This window comes from Solea senegalensis, linkage group LG16 (genome assembly GCF_019176455.1).
Source record: "Solea senegalensis isolate Sse05_10M linkage group LG16, IFAPA_SoseM_1, whole genome shotgun sequence".
Lineage (NCBI taxonomy): Eukaryota > Metazoa > Chordata > Actinopteri > Pleuronectiformes > Soleidae > Solea > Solea senegalensis.
In genome coordinates, this window is record NC_058036.1 from 344,905 (window position 1) to 357,632 (window position 12,728).

Here is a 12,728-nt window from a genome sequence, read left to right on the forward strand (position 1 = left end):
ATAACTACCGCTGGTCTGATCCTAACTCTGACCTTAACCATAACTACCGCTGGTCTGATCCTAACTCTGACTTTAACAGTAATCTAAGTTTAACCTCAACCAAACCTTAAAAGTGTAGTCATTTAGACCTTATTTGCTTTTGTCCCCATACTGTGTGTGTGTGTGTGTGTGTGTGTGTGTGAACAGATTTAGGAGAACACACACACACACACACACACACACACACACAAACACACAGAGGTTTGTGCAGCTAATCTTCTCAGGACTCTGTGTTGACTAACTTTAACTTAACCAGACTAACACTAACCTTAACCATACGCACAATTCAAATCTTAATCCTAAACTTTAAACCAGTTCCTCAGAAATGAGGTTCTGCCTCATTAGGTTTTGGTCTCCATGACGACTTTCACTGGTCCTGACAAGGTCAGCGTTTCTGACACACACACACACACACACACACACGGAATTCTGTGGAAAAAAGTCAGAATACTGACTTTAATCTCCATTTTCTTTTTAATTTTCTTTGTTCATTTTTTGAACACGTGGCACTAACGCTCTTCCATATGTTCTGGTGGTTCTTCAGATAACGATGAGGTGGATAGATTTTTATTATTTATTTTGAAATGAAACTGAATATTATGAGTACACACACGATGAGCATTGCTTTGATGTGAATTATTGAAAATAGTTCTAGGTGTTCATGTTCCACTGTCTTCAAACTCAAACCGAAATGAAAACAGTTCTGTCCGTGTTGTCTAACGCTAATACATTTATAGAACACAAACCAAAACTAATACTACAATACTATATACACTATTATTCTTATTATTATCATCATCACCAGTATAATTATGATATAATTAAAGTTGATATCAGTATAGTTGTTCAGCTGCTGCTGATATAAATGACACTGTAGTGCTATAAACATGTCAGCACTGACTCCTGCTCTCTCTCTTCTCTGTCCCTCATCATTCCTTTCACCCCAACCTGTCATGGCACATTGCCTCACATGTGTGAGTCTGACGCCTCGAGGGTTGTGTTTCTCTGCTCTCCATGATGTGTGAGATCATGTATGTTGTGATTCAGTGCGATACAAATAAAACTGAGTGGAATTGTTATCATCACATTTGAACAAGAATTTAAAAACTTCTTTGTTCTTCCCGTTGTTTTTAAAGTAGAATGTTCTCCACCATCGCGTTTCCCTGACGACGCAGGACCGCCCCTGAGCCAACACTGGGCTGTGATTGGTTAACGCTTACAGGAGCAGTGGTTCATCATCATATCACAGACTCTCTATCTTATGAAGTACTTTCACTGCCTCGTGGCACTTGTGTTTTTTATTAAAAGTTCATCTTTGAGTTGGTGAAGTTCCACAGGAGTAGAAAACATACAGTACTTCCAAAAGAACGTACTTCAAAGTACAATTACACGCTTTAAAAATGACTTGACAAAAAACCTGCTCAATTACAGTAAAGTGAGTAAACGTAATTCATGACTTTCCACCTCTGAAAGCTACAGCCTCGCCTTCATGACGTTGATCTCTGCGTGCAGTCATTAACAGTCTTGTATAAAGTACTTTAAAGAGATACTTGAGTAAAAAGTACACCATTTATTTACGAAAGGCAATAAAAGCACACAGCTTCTGTAGGTAATGTGGTGGAGTAAAAGTACACACAACTTCCTCTGTCACACAAACTTTCACTGGGAGAAAATCACCAATGTTAATGTATGGAAACATGGTGTGTGTGAAAGTGTGTGTGTGTGTGTGTGTGTGTGTGAGTATGTGTGTGTTAGTATCAGGATCAGAGAAGAAAAGTCGTCTTCTGTTCCAGTCCAGACTCACTCTGATCTTCTGGATCTTCTTCTTCAGCTGGAGAACAGACTCTTGACCTGATGACAGTTTGTAGTATGTATCTCTATAGAACACTATCCCCCATAATCCAGACAGTATGTCTCCTTTCCTCTGGACAGACTCTAAAACTCCCACTGTCCAGATGTCATTGTCTCCAACCTGGACGTCCCAGCTGTGAGTTCCTGAGTTCAAACCCTCAGAGCTCAGGACACTGATGAAATAATCAAACCTCTCTGGATTATCAGGAACCTTCTGTCTGTCTTCTCGTCTCACACTGGTCAGATCTTCAGACAGGATGAGGAGTGGATGAGCAGTGTTTGGGTCCAGAACCACAGGACTGTAGGAGACCACGTCCTTCATCTTGTTCCAGATGTTGAAGTCCAGGTTGCCCAGGTGTTTGGCCTCGTCTATCAGAGCTCCTGAGTGCAGCTGTGGAGGCCCCAGCAGGGGGCGCTGCTGCTCTCTGTAGTTGAGGAGGAAGGAGACGTCTTCAGCTCTCAGCTGGTCCTCTGTGGCTCTGACTGTATCTGATAGAGCTTCTATCTCTCTGCTCAGAGCCTCCATCTTCTCCTTCAATATGTGACTCTTCTGCTGCTCTTCCTCCCTCAGTGCAGCCATCCTGGTCTCCTCTTCCTCTTGTAGAAACTGATGAAGCTTCTTAAACTGCTCCTTCATCCGTGTCCCTGTGCGTTGGGCCTGGACTTTAATGTGTTCTGCTGTTTGATCAAGCTTCACCTGAACTTCTTCCAGACTCTCTAAGTTCTTCTTGAAGGTCTCCAGAGTTTCCTGAAGTTGCTTCTTGTGTTGTTGTGCAGCTTCATCGATGGGTCTGAACTTGTGGCCGATGTGTTTTTCTGAATCTCTGCAGACGAGACACACTGGCTGCTGATGGTCCAGACAGAAGAGTCTGAGTTTCTTAGAGTGCTGACTGCAGAGAACCTCTGAAGACCTCTGACCTCTCTCCTGTAAAAAGGTCTCACACAAGTTCTTTAAAGCCAGGCTACATGGTGGTTGTTCTTTTGAAGACCTTCTCTTACAAACAGGACAGTCTCGTGTTGGTCTGTCTCTCCACCATGTCTTCACACAGTCTTTACAGAAGCTGTGGCTACAGGACAGAACCACAGGGTCTCTGAAGACGTCATGACAAGGGACAGCAGAGATCCTCCTCTGACCTGGAGGCCATTTTGTCTGTGAAAGCAGAGCAGACACAGAGTGGTCAGTCATGTGGTCAGTCATGTGGTCAGTCAGGACTCCCCCCTCCTCCTCTGACTTCACTGAAGACCAAAACTGGTCCTCTCTGAGCCTCTGGTGGTCGTCCAGTTCCATCTGTGACCTTCATTCTTTAAATCACTGCATCATTTTCATTATCAACTATCGGACTATTTACCAGTATGTAGTACTGAAATATTTTTTAATTCGTTTTAAGGTTTTTTCAAGGAAGAAGTATTGAAGTAGTTTAATAATATTAAAGTTTTTAGAGGTATTTTGCATTGTAGTAATTATTTTGGAGTATTATGTTTTCCAGTATTAAGTAATTTAGGATACAAGTATGTAGGATATATGCTTTGAGTTATTTCGGATTGTACGATGCATGTTTTGAAGTTATAAATATTGAAGTAGTTTAGTATTAAAGGTTTTTTTAAACCATAAATCAAAGAACAAATTAATAATGAATAAATAAATCAATAAACACAAAATACATTTAATAGAAATGGTTATCAATGTGTTTTAATGGTCGAATTTTATGTATTAATTCACTAATTTATTGATTATTTTATTTATGTATTTATAACTCATTCTTTTATTTATTTGTTCATTCATTCATTCTTTCATTTATTCATGTAGTTATAGTGATGTACAAATGGGGGGACGCTGCAGCGCGAGACCAAAGAGGAGAAAGTCGACAACGAAGAAGAAGCGGAAGCGGAAGCGGAAATGAGGCTCTTTTGTTTTGAAAGAGGGAAATTTCAAAGTGTCCAGCGACGTTAAATAAACGTGAAGGACAACAGGCGCAATAAAAGCGACAAAAAGACACGAAATGAGCGCAAAATGACAGCGGTTCGTCGTGAATGTGAAGTAAGTTCGTGTTCTCGGTGTTTCCGTGTTTTCTGAGCGGCTCTTTATCGTGAAGGTTATCGTTTAAACCGACGTTTGTTCCGCGGAGTTAGCGTCGCTGCTGCTTCAGACCGTCAAATACCTCCAAACAAATGTCGTGGAGTCAAAGCAAAAGTTGCTCGAAATATAAATAAAGTAAAGTACAGCTATGTGAATTTTGTGCTTTACGTTACGACTTACAACTCAGTGGTTGTTTGTGACGCACAAAGTGTGAAAAGAATAATCTTTAAATCTGTGTGTGTGTGTGTGTGCGTGCGTGTAATTCTTTGTATACATACTCAGTGTATGTGTGTATATATATATATATATTTTTGTTTTCTTCTGTTTTGGGGAGAACAATATTTGTGACACAGTTGGAGAATAATGTCTTTGTAATGACGTGCTTCGTGTGTTCATGTGACTGTATGAGTTGATGATGTATTGGACACAAAAAAGTGGTATACGTGTATATATGTGCATACAAAAGAATATAAAGGACCAACAGCAAATTAAATGTACAAAAAACTACAGAATATAATAAACATTGATGATATTTCTCAGAAATTCAAAGTAAAAGTGTTTGTTTTGTTATGAATGATGTTAAACTTCATAATAAGAGCATATTATCAAAAACAGACACATCTAAGATTAAGTCAATAATAAATGAAAACATTAAACAAGCTTTTTAATTGCATTTCACCATATGTCTCTTAGATGTGAATATGTTCTGGTTTCTTTTGCTCCATGAAACAAAAATCATGTGCAGTCAAATGCAATCATTTTGGTTTGTAGACAAAAACAAGACATTGAGAACATCATCATTTCCAGGTTTGTGTGGACGCCCGGAGACATTTTCACGTTGAACAATGACAAGAGTTCGACTTGTATTATAAAAATAATAACGATCACTGATTGTGTTTGTGCTGCTGTCGTCTCTGCAGGAGCTGAAGATGAAGAAGAAGGCCAGAAGGTCACGGGGGTCACAGGGAGAGGAATGTGAGTCTCACACACACACACAAAAAGCTACGTATAATTCCAAACCCAAACGACCAATCAGTGGATTGGTCAGAGAGTGTCGTCACTAAAGAGTTGTGAGTGCGACGTCCAACACAAGAATCAAAGCCAACTATGTCCAACTGTAGATCACAGTTAAAAAGACAGAAACAACAACTATGAGCTTCAGGTTAGTGGGAGGAGCTTACATGTCGCTGTGTGTTTTCTTTCTCCTCTGGCATGACTAGGGGGCGTGGTTAAAATCGTGACACCCCTCATTTAAAGGAGACATATTATACCCTATTTCCCCCATTAAAATAGTTCCCTGGTGTCCTAATGAACATGTCAGTGACATGCTTTGGTCAAAATACCATAAGGATGAAGCATCATAGCAGTTCAATAACCCTGCTAAACCCGCCCCTTTCAGAACGCTCGGTTTTGTGCATGGTCCCTTTATATGCAACCACACGCCCACTTCTTCCAGAGGGTTTCTGATTTGTCCTCTTTACAGCGCTCACTCGCTCAGCTCCTGTTCCCTCCCCTCATTCCTCTCCCCCTCCCTCCACTAGTTCTCTGACAATATCAACATGGCAGCGTGCGTCACAGGAAGAGACGTCCTACATAAGGATGGAGCCGAACACTGTCCAACTGTAAATCAGTTAAAAACACTTAGGGACACCACCACTGATCCACCGCTGACCTTTGTATGTGACTGTATCAGACTGAGTCTGTGCTCCGGTCATGGAGCTAAGGTGGAGCTAAGGTGGAGCTAGGGCGGTAACATTCGTGGTGAAATGCGCATGCTGTCGTCATAAGAGCAGAGAATTCAACATTGCGTGTTTTATGGCCTATACTTACACTAAGAGGGACCACGAAAACATGACTGAGTATTCTTTTTCCACACTTTGGCGACTGGTCGGGCCTCCAGAGTCCAAATATAAGTACTGAAATATGTCCCCTTTAATATTGACGTTGATAAAGGGCCCCAAAATCACAGTTTGCTTTAGGCCCCATGAATGTTTGTTTACATGTTTGTTTACATGTTACTGATGATGAATATGACGTGTTGTATGTTCAGGTTCTCTGTGCAAATTCAGTGACGATGATCCGGCCATGTTTGGAGAAAAGGTCACACTGAAGCAGCACAAGCTCACCGTGCACTACTTCTGTCTGGTAAGTGTGTGTGGGGCACATGTGTGCACACCTGATACTGCACTGATTTTTCTGTGCAGTAGATGATGTGCAAAACCACACAATATGCACTTGACCTGTTTCAGTGTTTGACTCTAAGAGGGAGGTCAGTGTGTCACAGTGTGCGTCACAGTCAGAGTTTAATAGAAATATTTGTTCCATTTGGACCCATGTGACCTTCAAAAGAAAAAAATCGACGGGCGACTTTGTCGTAAACCTAGAGGAAAGTAACACACAATTCTGCCGCACGAGTGACATCATCGGACTGTGGTTCCTGTGGGCGGAGACACACACACACACTCACAAACGCTCACACAGCAAACTCAACCCATGCTAATGCTAAGCTAACCATGTTGAACAACATCATATCCCAAAATTTTAATGTTTCAAGTGGACACAGAAATGCTAAGTGTTGTGTGTGTGTGTGTGTGTGTGTGTGTGTGTGTGTGTGTGTGTGTGTGTGTGTGTGTGTGTGCGTTCGTCAGTTGACTTCCTGTGGAGTGTACCAACGTGGTTCAGAGGACGAGGGAGTTTTCGGTTTCCTGGTCGATGACATCAAACAGGAAATCAGACGTTCAGCTCGACTGGTAACAACAAAGTTTGGAACATTATAGGTTGTGTTTACCGATCGTTTACTGACTGTTTACCGATCGTTTACTGACTGTTTACCGATCGTTTACTGTGTGTCAGACTTGTTGTGGTTGTAAGAAGAAGGGGGCGTGTGTCGGCTGCTGCGTGCGCAGCTGCAGGAAGATGGTTCACTTCCCCTGTGGCAGGAAGAAGAAGTTCATCTCTCAGTTCACTGGACTTTTCCCGTGAGTCACGAAGTAAACACAAACGCGCGGATCTTCATCTTCATCATCATCATCATCATCACCACCACAGACACGTGTGTCTCTCTGTCTCAGGTCGTACTGTCCAGATCACAGTCCCTCTCAGTCTGCGTGTGTGAGCGCAGACCTCAGTCTTCCTCAGTCCTGCTCTGTGTGTTTGGACGTCATTGAACCGGTTCTGTCCCACTCTGTCCTCAAATGTCCCTGCTGTCACACCAGCTGGTTCCACCGGGACTGTGTGCAGGTAGTCTGCCGCCATTGCACGTCTTCAGTGTTGCGTGTGCCTGGTGTCCAGGACGTGATCTGACTTGTCTTTGTCTTGAACTTCCTGTCCTCCTGTGTGACATCAGCGTCAGGCCCACAGCGCAGGTCTCTTCTTCTTCAGGTGCACTCTGTGCAACAACAAGGACAACTTCCAAGAGGAGATGCTGAGGATGGGAATCTACATCCCAGAGAGGTAATGACATCATCGCTGTCGTCATCACGGGGCGACGCTCATCAGCACTTGTGTACTAAGATCTCCGTCAGTGTAAGTCTGCGATCTCTTTAAGCACACAGTCACGTCTTTATCTCACTTCCACTCACTCTCTCACACCAAAGCCCAGAGAGAAAACCAGTGATTTTAACATGACACACACAGGAGGTGTTGATCCACTGCTGAGGACCAGCAGCTCCTGGACTTTGGTGTGGGAGAGTGAGTGGTTTACAGACGTCTGTGTCACAGTGAGATGAAGACGTGGACAGACTCATACTGACTGGAGTCATCGTCCGACCCGTCCACGCTCACTGAAGCTCTGCTGTAAACTGTCTGACCTGACGTGTCTCTGACATACAAACGTGTCCGTTTCCTGATTGGCTGTTTTCTCCGTCTGTGTTTCCTGCAGAGATGCCTCGTGGGAGTTGGAGGCCAACGCATATTCGGAGCTGCTGGAGGTTTACAAACGCTGCGACGCTCTCACCTGCCTCTGCAGCGACGGACCCACACACTCAGCAAAGAGCGGGTACAACAGTGAGCTTACACCACACTCACATGAAAGGGACAGGGTTTAGTGCTCCCTCCTCCCCAGAGGCTCACACTCACAGAGACACAGACACAGCAGCTCCTGTGTCCCTGTGAGCTAAAATCACTGGTTTCCTCTCTGGGCTTTGGCGTGGGAGAGTGAGTGGTTTACAAAAGTCTGTCTCACAGCGAAATAAAGACGTGAACATGCGACGTAGACGTCGTAGACTTAACTTGACGGAGAGTTCATGAGCCGAGTCTGAACGCCGTGTTCTCACCGTGATTCTGCCTCTGCTCTCGTCTCCAGGTGGTTTGAGGTGATTCGCTGTCGACTGTGCGGATCCAGAGGAACTCACCGGAAATGTTCGGGGCTGAAGGTGGACACCAGAGACTGGGCCTGCAGCGACTGCACTCAGGCCGCTGATGACAAAGGTCTGACTGATAGTTTTGATCGTTATTTGTGGGTGGTGGACTTGATGTGAAGCGACCAGCAGACCATATGAAAGCTGATTTTGAGGGTCGTGCTGGTACAGATGTGACAGAAGGTGTGTGTGTGTGTGTGTGTGTGTGTGTGTGTGTGTGTGTGTGTGTGTGTGTGTGTGGGTGTGTGGGTGGGTGGGGGTGGATGTGTGTAAGAGAACCAACATCTTCTCCTTCACCAGCTAGTTCAACTATAACTATAGTCCCAGTTTACTTTGTTTTCCATGACTTCATAGCTCCTCCTTCATGTGGGTGGAGTCATCATATCACTCTGTTCAATATGGTTCAACATCTGTCCTCATCATCATTCACCTGTGTTAGATGTGTTTACAATGAAGTGTGTGTGTGTGTGTGTGTGTGGGTGGGTGGGTGGGTGGGGGTGGGTGGGTGGGTGCATGTGTGTAAGAGAACCGAACATCTTCTCCTTCACCAGCTAGTTCAACTATAACTATAGTCCCAGTTTACTTTGTTTTCCATGACTTCATAGCTCCTCCTTCATGTGGGTGGAGTCATCATATCACTCTGTTCAATATGGTTCAACATCTGTCCTCATCATCATTCACCTGTGTTAGATGTGTTTACAATGAAGTGGTTATTATTCATGGAGTCACGGTGCGCTGCTGTCTCGTCTCGTGCAGCCTCGCTCGTGGAAAGAAAGAATCGTCCGTCCAAACGCCGCCTGTCCACCATCCACTCCTCCATCAGCTGTAAAAGGTACACAAATCAAACACACCTGTCCCCCTCTGTGGAGACAATGTTTTTATAGAACTGTAATCACAGCATCTGCAGATGAAATAGTGAACTCTGCTCCAACAGGAAGGATTTGGTACTGCAGGGTGAAAGTCAGGGAGAAGAGGACATTTGGTCAATTCTTCTAAAGTGGGGACATTTTTAGTGCGTGCATGTGTGTGTGTCACTTTGAGACTGTTTGTGGACAACAACTGCTCCAACACAAACCATTGTTTTTCCCTTGTTACTGGTAATGAACAATGATTTGTTTGTTTGACTTTATTGAACATGACTTGACCAGCAGGGGGTGCTGTCTTCATGGACACCATGAAATGTTGAATTCATCATGTGACACCCTCTCTCTGTCTGTCCGTCAGAGCGTCGTCACCCGTCACGTCCAGCTCACCTGAGGAGCTGCTGCAGGCTCTGGCGCCTCAGCTCCGCCCCCTCAGCGTCCAGGTGGAGGTGGGCGGGTTTCAGGCTCTGGCCGCTGGACTGGATCTGGTCCGGAGGCCCGACTTTGATCCCACGTGCTCCCTGTCTGTCAGGTGAGAGGTTAACTCGGCCCGCGCTCTCGTCTTTTGTTCAGAAACTGAAAAACTGCGCTTGTCGCGACTCTTTGCCCAGGTTCGTCGAGGAGTGGCAGACTACGTTTCCCAGCAGCCTCCAGGACAGCGACGCAGCCAGGCAGGTCTTCTTGAAGCTGCTGGTGCAGCAGATCCAGGACTGTGTCGTGTTTGAAGGTCCAGATGGATCCAAAAATCTGGCTCTGGACTCGCAGGGTGTGCTGTGATTTAAAATCTTTGTTTACGTCAACATTTAACACAGGGTTAAGACCTGGTTTTAGGGTTAGGCTCTGAGTAGTGATGGTCAGGGTTAGGGGCTATGGAATGCAATATGTCAATGAATGTCCTCACTATGAATGCTATACAAACGTGTGTGTGTGTGTGGTCAGCTCTACGTGAGGACCTTTACTTTGACGTCGGCTGTCTACTGGCGCTCTCTCTGGTTTACGGTGGCCCCGCCCCCAGCTTCTTCTCCCGCACGCTCTACCAGTGTCTGTTTAACTTCCCGCCCAACTGCTCCCTCACTGTCAGTCACATGACGCCCGACAAACACTTCACACGCCAAGTCAGCAGGGTGAGTGAGTGTGAGCCCCGCCCACAAACCTCAGCACAAAAGCACCCGCAGATCAAAGTTTGATCACATTTGATTGTTTGTTTTCAGATCGCAGAGGCGGAGTCTCTGGGCGACCTGAAGGACGCCGTCACTTCAAGCTGGGAGTATCTGGAGATGGCCGGCTGCAACCGGCCAATCAGCAGCCTGGAGGACAGAGGGACGCTGGTGGACGACTTAGTCAATTTCACGTTAATCACCAGGATGCAGCTTCCCATGCAGAGGTACACTGTTAGCTTCATGCTAATAACACTGTTAGCTCCATGCTTATAGTTCAACACTGTTAGCTTCATGCTAACAACACTGTGAGTTCCATGCTAATAGTTCAACACTGTTAGCTTCATGCTAATAGTGCAGCATAATTAGCTTCATGCTACCAACCTTAGCTATAGCCGACAGTTTTCATGCTTGATGAAAATAACAGTTTCAGACTCAGCGGTTTACACTAATGTAAGGATTCTTGTGTGGGAGTGAGTTAAGGGGGCGTGGCTTAGCTGTAGGTCAAGCATATGTTGCCTACCCCAGCTTTAATGTCATTATTTTAGTGTTCTTCAGTGACCCCTGACCTCATCATGTGATTGTGTGTGTCCTGCTGCAGGTTTCGTAAAGGTCTGCAGACTTTAGGCGTCTTTGATCAGGTAAAGCTTTTTCACCACGCACGCACACACGCGCACGCACACACACACACACACACACACGTGTCACGTTGTCATGTGATCCTGTGATCCAGGTGCAGCTCTTGCCGTCTGTGTTCTACGGCGTGTTCTGTGAAGCAGCCGCTCGTCTCAGTGCACAGACCATCGCTGAGGTCTTCACTATCAGCTTCTCTGAGGAGCAGGACAAGCTGGACAGGGAGACGCCCGTCGTCTCCTTCTGGAGACACTTCCTGCTCCAGTGTGAAGGTAAAGGAACGTCCACACAACCCCAGAGTTTTCCTCTGGGACCTTTGAAAATGTTGATGGATCCATCTTATTTTGAAACTGAGACTTTTATTTTGAAAAGTTCAGGGTCTGAATTTCATCACTGATACTTTCTCTATTTCTGTTGTCTCCTCTCCTTCATTTGTCTCCTCTCTTCCCCTTGGTTCCTCTCCTGTCTTGTCTTCTTTCCTCCCTTGGTTCCTCTCCTCTCTTGTCTCCTCTACTCCCCTTCGTTCCTCTCCTCTCAGCTGGGCGGAGCTCCATTTCCCTACAGGACCTCCTCCTCTTTGCCTCAGGAGCTGAGCACCTGCCAGTTGTCGAACTCCTCCTCACTCCTCCCTCCATCTCCTTCCTCCACCCCCTCAGCTCCTCCTCTTCCTCACCAGAGGAGGCGGAGTCAAAAGATGGCGGTCTGTTCCCTCAGAGCGACCCCAGCCGTCGTCACCTCCTCCTGCCCGTCACCTCCACCTACGAGGCCTTCAAGAGCTCCATGGAGCAGGCAGTTAGCCACCACCTGCACCTCCTCCCGAGTAAGAGTTAAAGAGGGAGGAGCCAATCGTTCACTTCCACTCAAAAAAAAGTCTGTCCTTCCTGTTCCTCACTGGACAAACTGAACTGGCCTTTTTCTGAAAATAAGGAGAAAAAAAAATGTTGTTTATAGTATTTTATCGTCTCTGTAAATAAATATGGGTTTGTCACCTTTGACCTGACCGCGTTCACCTGAACAAGCCCTGGATGCTAATGTATCTTGAGCTAGCCACTGTTAGCAACAGCAACTTTTGGCAATACACATTGTTAGGAAAAGACATCGTTAACGTTAGCTGCTGTTAGCATTACCCATTGTTAGCAGTAGCCACTGTTAGCAACAGGCATAGTAAGCATTAGCCAGTGTTAGCAGCTGAGAAAAACGTTGGTTTCTGTTCCGTTTGAAACGATATGCTAACCCTCAGCTGGGAAATTTCCGACTAGAAATGGAAAACAGAAGTGAAGCAGCTGTGAAGGGTTGACTGTAGCGCCCCCTGCTGCATGTGTTTAAAGTGGAAAATAATTGAAGCATTAAGATAAACTCAAATATTCACACATTTCCGTTTCTCATTCTATAACTTTGCTTTACCAGGAGTTTTTTATAGTGTAGTTCTATTTTCATTGTGCATCGTTTCTCTTTCGTTTGTCGATATACATATTTGCTTGTTTGTTCTTGGGAAATAAATCAGCTGAAAGATTTCAGTTTAAAAGGTTTATTTGCATCGTACTGAGTTGAGTTAATTGGTCCAGTGGATTATCATCTGAAGTCTAACACAATTCAGTTTTAAAAAAAATGAAACAATCCCCATGAGTGACAGACGACTTCACAATGTAACAGACGACAAGTGATGGAGGCAACAGTGGAACGACAGTGACATGGTGACAGTCTGTGGTTTGAGTGGATTAAGCAGTGACGTGGAAACATGGGAAAACAC

General features: G+C 44.9%; 1 protein-coding gene and 1 pseudogene across 1 annotated transcript; one reads left to right on the forward strand and one right to left on the reverse strand.

The window, feature by feature from the left end:
- Nucleotides 1-1,594: 1,594 nt before the first annotated feature.
- On the reverse strand, nucleotides 1,595-3,035 carry LOC122782455 (annotated as a pseudogene).
- Nucleotides 3,036-3,784: 749 nt separating this feature from the next.
- Nucleotides 3,785-12,507, forward strand: g2e3 (G2/M-phase specific E3 ubiquitin protein ligase). Its single transcript, XM_044046786.1, has 17 exons — nucleotides 3,785-3,928; nucleotides 4,888-4,942; nucleotides 6,018-6,112; nucleotides 6,616-6,717; nucleotides 6,821-6,945; nucleotides 7,039-7,207; nucleotides 7,314-7,420; nucleotides 7,848-7,964; nucleotides 8,271-8,395; nucleotides 9,082-9,157; nucleotides 9,550-9,720; nucleotides 9,800-9,954; nucleotides 10,128-10,312; nucleotides 10,400-10,572; nucleotides 10,947-10,986; nucleotides 11,079-11,250; nucleotides 11,517-12,507. Exons 1-17 carry the CDS (start codon nucleotides 3,902-3,904, stop codon nucleotides 11,807-11,809), a joined length of 2,187 nt encoding a protein of 728 aa, XP_043902721.1. The 5' UTR covers nucleotides 3,785-3,901; the 3' UTR covers nucleotides 11,810-12,507.
- The last annotated feature ends 221 nt before the right edge of the window (nucleotides 12,508-12,728 follow it).